At 42.3% G+C, this 9,438-nt stretch overlaps 1 protein-coding gene across 1 annotated transcript in view; it reads right to left on the reverse strand.

Moving 5' to 3' along the window:
- The window catches only part of SH3PXD2A (SH3 and PX domains 2A), a 211,095-nt gene that overhangs the window by 19,945 nt on the left and 181,712 nt on the right, over positions 1-9,438 (reverse strand). The window contains exons 9-10 of the mRNA XM_010141451.1: positions 8,373-8,486; positions 3,725-3,808 (exon numbers count right to left, since the gene is read on the reverse strand). Of these exons, the coding sequence (XP_010139753.1) occupies positions 3,725-3,808; positions 8,373-8,486 (198 nt within the window). The remainder of the gene's footprint in view (positions 1-3,724; positions 3,809-8,372; positions 8,487-9,438) is intronic.

Below are 9,438 nucleotides of genomic sequence, written 5' to 3' on the forward strand. Positions count from 1 at the left end.
AAAAAAAAAAAAGAAAGAACAAACTAAGTCTGAAGCTGCTCTGCGCTGGTTTGATTTAGCACAGCAAAGCAACCTTGTGCTGAGAGTGACAAACATTTCCCCAGCATCCAGGCCAATCAGGGATAAAGAGCAAAAACAGAGGGAGAAGTCCTGTGGGTAATGAGGTGGGCTGCCCATGAGGGCAGAGCAGCTCTGGTGGGATGCAGGAAAGGGTAAGGGTGCACGAGCCCACCAGCCAGGCTGGAGTACCAGTACTAACCAAGGGCTCAGAACTGGCTGCAGAACAACCCACCCAGGCTAGGACATGGGGTTCAAGTATCAAGGCCAACTCAAGATGGGGTTCAAGTATCAAGACCACTGGGTTACACAGCTGCCTTCTATCTGCACCACATCCATCTGTCCCCATAAGTCAGGCAAGCAGTAGGAAGACTAGAGTTTCCAAGTTCTAACTTTTAACTCTTTCATTGAATAACATTTCTTGTGCTAGCAGCTACTCTCAAATAATAGGCTCATTTGGCAGAAATTCAGCCCAAATGTCACTATATTGTTGATATGAATAACTTTAAAGGACTTCCCTGTATTGTAACAGCCCCCGTTGAAAGTGTTTGGCACAAAACCAACGCAGCAATAACTTATGTCAGATATCTGGCAGATAAAACAGGCATATAAACTCCCACTTTTCCCAATCAAACTGTAACAGCACAAATGACTTCTAATGAAACTGGCCTGTAAACAATCCTCTTTCAGGGGAAGTTCCAAATAAATGCATGTGTAGAATTAGCATTTTACCCAGTGCAAGAGAACATGTACTCTGCAGCTTGCAGGTCTAACAAGTATCATGACTGAGGAAAACTGCTCAGACAGAAGCTCAGACTTCTCCTCCCAATCTGTATTTGTATTATTGAAGTTTGTAACGTACAGACAAACATTTAGAAAATGTACCGTACTTTAAGACATTTAACATGTAAAAAAACCCCACGCTCTGCAGCTACATAAGAAACATAAACCAATGTAATCTCTTAGATCTGGGCACACCATGGACCATTTTAAAGAGAAGTTCAGCAACAAATGTCATCTGTTTCTCTTTGTAAAAACAGACTACAGCTGTTCCCTCTGCAGATTTTTTTTCAGCTTTAAAAACAGAGCGCTACCACGATATTCAATAATTTGTCTTTCATGTTTCTTATTCACAGACCCAATAACATTGCTCCCAAATATCTGAAGATTGGTTTCTTCAAACAGCTTTGGAAAGGGTAGAAATAAATAAGCCATATATAACCCCTGGTAATTCTCTCCCATTAGGCAGTCCCTAACAGGGAAGCAAACTCCCTTCCCTTCTGCACTCAGGCTTTCCCAGTGTTTTTAATATCCAAGTCACCATCCTGGCCTTTAGAAACAAAGCATAATTCCTTCAGTTTTGGCTGTTAAGTGTCTTTATCATAGACCTAGTTGGTAAAAATGCTTATTAATGGTATCCAAGCATAAATATAAAGGGAAGCATCCTTTACAGTTTGCTTTTAAACTCCAGTGAACTCTGAGCTAACCCTTCCAGCAGCAGGGACTATCTCAAGCAGAATATCGCTGGGTGGGAAGAATTTCAGCCAAAATGTTTAATTGAATTTATTTCCAAGAGGCCAAGTGGGGGAGGGGAAGCTGTTTTGCCTGTGTTGAACAATTCTGGCAACCTCCTGCTTGAGCAGCACTAATTCTTCTGTGCTTCGGAGCAGGGACTTGAAGTTGGCAGAGGGGTCATGTGCACGCTTCATACATTCTGTCATTTCAGTGCAAACCCACCCAAATTTGGCCTTGTTAGAAGTCTTTTGGGCTGTGATGGGAGGAAACGAAGAGAGAAAGAATCTCTCCTGACCTCACATAAACTGTGATCTGTTAGAGAACAGCAGGCTGGACACCCAGAGACTCCTAACTTCCAAGAACTGCAGTTTGCAAAGCGTAGATGTCTGTATACAGGCTACAGCTATGCCAGATGGTGAAGCCACCTCTCCAACCTGTCCTCAAGTATTCAGATTACTTTCTTTACTTCCAGTGAGCCTGCTCTTGTAAGAGGTCCCTAATGTACGATTTCAGATGACACTAAACAGCTTATTTTTAGCTGGCCTGGCTAGCTGTGGCTGAAATACATTGGAGAGAGCTTATAGAAGCATCTCAGCCAAAGAGGGTGCCCCAAATCTCAAGATGCTGCAGTTTGTGCCAAGTTCAAGTGCCAAGATTTAGCTTGAGATAAAGCACATACTCTCCAACACACTAAAAAATCCATCACTGCTTGGGCCTAATAAGGATGAAACGTTACGGAGCAAGAAAAAGGCAGGGATGTAAGACACCAGGGGAGCCTGTGGTGTAGAAGACTGTCAGGGAAGACACTGTGACAGTGGTCAGAGAGCATGCCTGGAGAAGACATACACAAACAGTGGGCATAAGAGTGTAAGAGGGAAAACCTGGGAATGTAACTTATGTCCTTGAGTCTTACCAGTCAACTATGCTAAGGCACTGATCGTGCAGCCTTAATATTTTACGGAGCTTTGCTTGCAATATTGTGTGAATATGAAAGGATATATTCGCTTAAACTAGTAAGCAAATTGTTTAGAAAATTGATTCCCAGAAATTCTCCCAGTTAAATTGCCAGGAAGTATCTGGCAGATTGACAATGCAAAATAAGTAGCTCCCAAACTCTTGGGGTACAGAAATAAGCACAAGTTATTTTTCATAAGCCAGCTTATTTTTCACAGTATGTGCTTAGGGGGGATGGATTGGTGCCTTCAGGGTGTACTTGGTGGCTGAGAAGCAAGACCTTGTCTTCTGAGGGTAGCTGCAGCTGCTGCAGGGTCAAGGTACTGTAGGAAGAACACGCCTCTTGTTATTTTAGTTCCCTAAAAAATACTTTTAGGAAAAGGTAAAAGGTCTCCGAAAAAGTTGCGTGTGCTTGACATACAAGTCTACCCATAGAACCGCCACTGAAACCAGGAAAAGATAAATTTGCTACCTTAAAAGTACCAAACAGTACCAAAGGGGTACATTTACACTGGGAATGAGATTCACATGCATTGGAGAAATGCTTGGTTTGGAAGATTCCTCAGACTTTACCCAAACACAGCTTCAGAACACAAGGTGTTCACCCCCCACCCTGCCAGGCTCCCTGTCAGACCAGCAAAGGAAAAAAAGAAATAAAAAGAGTGCTGCTACTAGTGGTATTCTAAACAGCTAGGACTGACACCAAAAGCTCCCAAAGTTCTGAAGTCTGTCTTTAGTACCAATCACTGCTTGCGAGGAAGAGAGGGGCTGAAACTTCAGTGATTCTCATCTTTCCTCACCAAGCACTTTTCCAGTGCGCACATCTCTGACCATGGCTTTTTGGCATTCTTCTCATTTTAATAACCCTGAAAGTATCACTTGTCCTTATTGAGGTAGGAAAGACTGAGTATGAACATGCCCGAAGTTAAAACACTACAGATGTGAGCTTCCCCAAGCAGCACAAGGAGTCAGGCTGCAGTTACCCTTGGTTATTAGCCTCCAGCTCTTGGGGTGCCTAGCCTTGGCTCCAAGACACCCTCAAGTGGTGTCACATATGAAATTCACATCTGCACTCTGGAGCTTCAGCCTCTCTCTACCAGAGTGCCGAAGATACACACCCCAAAACGCAACAGCTGAAGTGGCAGTATGGCTTTTGCTGCACCCTTAGGGGCTGTGCCATAGGAAGCTATTAATTCACCTCGACTCTGCTGCCTGTTGACTATCCCGCCCAGCGTCCATCGCCGGTCCAGGCGTCTCAGGTGAGCCTTGCGTCGCTTAGAAACTTAGTTTGGAACATGGATGGAAACAAACAAACAAACAAACAAAAAAAGATAAAAAATAATGGGAGGGTGAGGAATAAAAACAAAACATGACATTTACAAGCACTGGTCTTATTAGCAGGAATAGGTTAGGTGGGATGCAGACATTTTGTTTTAGTTTATATACTACAGGGGAACGAGTTAGCTTCTTGAGCCTAAGCAATATAAACCACCTCGAACTGTCACAAATTGCTACCTTTGCTATTGGCTTTCCTTGAAAAAACCCCAAACAAAACCAACCCTTCACACACCCCAAAACAAGCTGCACAACTGAAGACAATTTATCCAAGGAGGTCATAGTGGCAGGACAGATGAACATCACTCCTCCTGTTGGATCTACTAGTTAGGTTGCATGATCTCTGAAGAATTCAGTCTATTGTATATGACATCAAATCCAGCAGGGCTCTCCCCCTCTCTAAGCACATTACCACACTATAAACAAAATGCAGAAGAAAAAAAGGCAGCTTCTCTTATGTGAGATCACTTGTAAAAACAGTACTCAGTAACAGAACCTAAGTAAAAAGCATTTGATGTCTCCTCACTTGAAACACATGACTTATAATCACTGCCACAGCTTCTTCTCATGATCCAAATGTCTAACATACACTGTTTGCAAATAAAAGGAAAAACCTAACTTTGCAATTACTGAGCAGGCTCAAGAAGCTAACAAGCCAGAATGGAGAATTAGTTACACACTGAAACAATAATTTATGCTTAAAATATAAACAAAGACAAGACACCTATGAAAATGGCACTGAGAGAGCAGCTGTGCACAGAGGACACCACTTGTTTCCTGGACTGCATACACAGAACTGTACTTGGTTCCTTCTTCTTGTGAAGGCGTGAACAACACAGGAATCATTGGACTGGCACAAAAACACAGACAAACCCTTCCCTTTTCCCATTCAAGGTCTTCCACACTAGTTTGGCAACTGCAAGGGTGCTTGGTGCTGCCACAAAGCAATGCAATATATTACACTTCAGCTATCGCTAGGGTGCAAACACAACTGTTTTGCTAATGATGCTAGGAAGCTGTTCATAAATGCTGGCATTGCATCAATAATCACTCAATTCTGCTTATGTGCGCTCGTTTGGGGAATACACCCTTATACTCATGTGAGCAGGTACCATTGTCTTCTAGAACTATGTTCTGTAGACAATCAGACACAGCAAAATTATTTGATCAGGGAATGATCAGCTGAACAAGTAAAAAAAAAATTTGTAACTTAATCAAAAAAGTACCTTTTGTCTTTTTGTCCTTTATACCTGTCAGGGCTTAGATCAGACTGCTGCACCCAGCTCACTCTCCTCAATTTCTCCTTCGCAGTAAGGCTTAAGCCTTCCCTAGTCACCCTAAATGGAGGCGTGGTGAGTCTTGTTGAACAGACACAATGTCTAGTTTGTGGTACTCTATACTTCTCCTTCGATCCCACAGGAGTGAAAGAACCACCATAAATTTTCAAAGGAGCTGGATTTCAAGTTTATAGATCGCTGTGTTTTTGGCAGATATCAGTGACTCTCTTGGAAGCCCACTGTGGCATAGAAGATGCCTTCAGGAGGTCTTCACTCTTTACTGGTAGTGTTTTCTTACCAATTAGTTTAACCTGGTGGCTTTTTCAAAATCAACAGGACATTAGACTGACAGTTACACACAGGCTACACAAGAGGCAACATGGGACACCTCACTAGACATACAGATTATAGCAGAGAGAGAAGCTAAAGATAAATTCACAGTTAAGCTGCCTGCATTAGTAGGTTTTTATACAAGAAGGGAGGAAGTGAAAGATGTTGAACATACAGGCTTGCAGAAAGGAGGGGTGTGGAAGGGGTAGAAATTTGCTTCAGCTATTGACACAGAGCAGCCACCCAGAGCTCCTTGCTCACACCAGGAATTTGGAAGATTAGCCATCCAGGACCACCCCTTGAACAAAGGGGGTCACATAGATCCGCCATATTACGTTCTCCTCACAACGCATGGCCATCCCCCATGATAGCCCTTTTATATCACAATGGTTCTTTTGTATGAGTCAGATTTTTAATTTCTCCTCAACAATACTGAATTTTGCCATTTAATCCCAGACATGGACTTGGTTGGCCATGACACAGTTAGTCACTAGAAAGGTTATTTATCTACAAGTGTAAACCTTTCCAGAGACTGTTTTAAGATGTTTACTTTAACAGCTCCTGTGACTGCAAATGTTTCTTTAGATTGCTTTGTGAATATTTTCCAAGCCTTGTAAGATGGTGTTGGTCTAAACACAGGCCCAGGTAGCAGTCGACTGTATACCCTCATCCTGACAAAAGATGTTGTGCAGGCTCACATGCAGGGAGGAAACACTCTTGCCTTTCTCAGGGAACAGACTATTTAAACAGAGACACATGGAGACATTACTGCTATGTAGAGACAAGCATTATTAGTGAGCTGCATTCAGCACCTCCTTATCTTTACAAGGTCCTGCCACCGAGCAGATCTCTGGGTCTGCCTGCCTTGTGGACTTGTTCCAGGCCCAGAGCAAATGGAGAGAGCCAAGAGGCTGATACAGCAAGCTCCCTACATTAGTGTTTCTACCCTTTTAAAGTAGGCAGGAGCACAGATTGCACAGTTGCAGGAAGTCACTGTCTCCAGGAGTCACTCTGAAACTTGTATGAACTCTAAATCCAAGGGCTAGGGCACATAATCCACTGAAAGTGCCTTCCTCCTGAGTTGTATCGGAGCCCCTTCCTTCTGCCTACTGAGATAGAGCTGGTAGGTCTTCCGTATAACCATGTTCCTTCTACACACTTTTCTTTAAAGAGAGTGAATCTGAGTTATTCTTTCCTCTCAGAGTAACTATTAGGAGAAGAATATCTCCAGTAAAGAAGAACTGGGTGTGGGGGAGGGGAACAAAGAACAAAGTAAGTCTCAGCTTGTGTGGTTAATAACATAAAGTTATCGCAAAGCAAGTGAAAGTTGGAGCACATCAAAGCAGCTCTGGAGGTAATGCAATTAGATTTGTCACTGAGATGGAACTGAATAGAAAGGGAAGAACAGTCTCATGTTCCAGCGTTTCTGGATTTGCAGTAAGGCAGGGAGCACAACTGATGAACATAGCTGAGGAGAGAAGTGTAATGGATTAAAGGGGACTGAGAGGAAAAAGATAAGAAACAGTTGATGGATTTTCCGTTACCCAGTAAAGACTGCTGCGTGGCAGCAACCTTGCTTAGAGTACACTCCAGAGGGCAACATGAAAGGCAGAGGAGAGCTTGAAACGAAAGCAGTTTAAGCAATAAGGCTGTCAAGCATGCACCATATTTAGGAGTCAGGAAAAGGGAGGAAGCTGCAGCCCAACAGACAAGGCATCCTTCAACTCTTTCAGAAAAGAGCAGTAAGTTTTTGCTATTTAATAACACGGAAACTTTACAACTGCTTTTGCATCCTCCGAGATGTTGCATCATACCAGACTGGTTCCCAGCCTACCACTCTACAGCCAGTCTGTCTCTAAACCCTAAGTGACCCAGGATATGGGTAGCTTTGAGCAGGGAAAAATGTGTTACAGAGCCAAAGATTTCAATAAGCCACAGATGTCACCCTTGGGGCCAAGCACAAAGTTATGTTTTGCCTGTGTGCTTTCTTAATGGGCAGATGGTCACTCCAACACAGCTCTAAGCCTCCTGCCTGGGCTAAGGAAAGGTCAGCTGCGTTTCCACGTACATTTTACATAACTGTCATATCAGGAGCACCTAGAAATTTAGCAAGAGATTCATTAGAATTGAGCAAATCATAATTAAGTGTCCTTTGTACACAGTTGCTACATGAGAAGTCCATTAAAGTGTGGTTAGTCTTTCATAACAGAACAGAGGAACATGTGAGGTCGTAATATTCCATTTCTGGAACCTGAATTAAAGAATCTTTAGCCAAAAAACAACGCCGCTAAATACATGTACATGACAAACAGCATCTCAGTTGTAATAGAATGAGACCACACAAAATAAAAATACCTTTCCACACAATCATAGACCACAGCAAACAGCAGTGAAACTAGTTTCAAGGATTAATTAGAAAAAAAAATGAGAAGCAAGTTGTAACAAGAAGAAACCATTAAAGTTAAATCTCACTCCTTTTAATGGCCTGTAGTTCTAACAAGCATATTCTTCTAATTAAAAGCTCTCGCTTGTATAATTTCTGCAAAGACGCCATGCCAGTTTGTTCCTTCTGTGGACATGAGAGTCCAAAACTTACCAGAACATACTGCTTGGACTTGCACATAAGTTGTTTGTATGTTTTTAAATGGTATTAAAATGAGCATCATTTTGGGTTTTGAACCTTTCATCACACTGACAGCCCAAGCTGGTCATAAAGGGATTACAGGCAAGGTACTTCACTCCAATTTCTTCAGTTTATTTACTGATATAAGACGGGAAAAGAGGTTACTGCACTTGACTAACAACGACATGTGGCAGCAAGAGTTTTCAAAGTTCTGCTATGGGGGAAAAAGCATAAAGCAAGCGAATACCAGATTCTTCTTGATAACAAAAAGCTTTCTATACCTTCTCCAAGTTTGGATGTGTTGATGTCTGAGTCATCTCTGGTTCCATTTTGGGACTCCAGGTATGTAGCAGGGACCCAGCCCTGCTCCTCTGCTGTGCTCACAAACCACCAACCTACAAAAAGAAATAAGAGAAGTTGTCAGTCAACATTAAGAAAAAGAAGAATAGCAAGATGCTACTGAAGGTGGCACAGAGTCAGCAGTTTTGGTGCAGATTTAGGTTATGCTGCGGCCTCCTAGATGGAGAGGGAGTTTAGTCCTATTATACCATTTCTACCCAATACTTTCACAGTGGTAAATGAACATGTAGGCAGGGATCACGTAAAAAAAAGGTTACAATGGAGTAAACATCAGTTTATTTTAAGAAACTTGAAGTCTATCCCTGACAACTCTGATTTGAGTTCTCCAATTTAGTTTCTCAAAGCAAGTCTTGCAACATGTACATCTACAGTATTAAAATACTTTGTATGTGTATACATGTATACGGCAATGTATGGGAAATAGCACAAACATTGCCTAAATCCTAACATGAGGTATCACAGAAGTCAAAAGAGAACAGGATACAAAGTAAGTGCTTCTAGAGCACTTGTCACCCCAGCCAGTGTTTAAAAGACATGACCTCAATTTGATGCCCTGGGAAGCTGGAAACTACTGCACAGAACAGAAAGAAGAGAGAAAAGCTAACTGAAATGTGACTTCAGGACATAAGCACCATTGTTTGCCTTTCCACTTGAACATCCAAGTTTCTACAGAAAAGTTAAGTATCCACCAACTGTATGGATATAGCCTCAGGTCACATTCACGGATGGATGAATAAATCTACAGGTGAGCCATCTTTAGGTTAAATGCATCCCAACCCTAACTATCCTTGCTTCTTTTCTTGCTTGGCTATATTGACTTATGGAATCCTCCACTGGTTTTGGTACAGACTTACTCACCCAAGAGCTTGCTGCTCTCCAATACGAGCACAACTAGATTCTTCTCCATTCAGGTAAGGTATGACAATAAAAAGCCAAGCAGGCAAATAATTTCTGTTTTCTACAATCTCCCAGTCTCTCCCCCCCGCC

The sequence above is a fragment of the Buceros rhinoceros genome, unplaced genomic scaffold, assembly GCF_000710305.1.
Source record: "Buceros rhinoceros silvestris isolate BGI_N320 unplaced genomic scaffold, ASM71030v1 scaffold4858, whole genome shotgun sequence".
Taxonomy (NCBI): Eukaryota; Metazoa; Chordata; class Aves; order Bucerotiformes; family Bucerotidae; genus Buceros; species Buceros rhinoceros.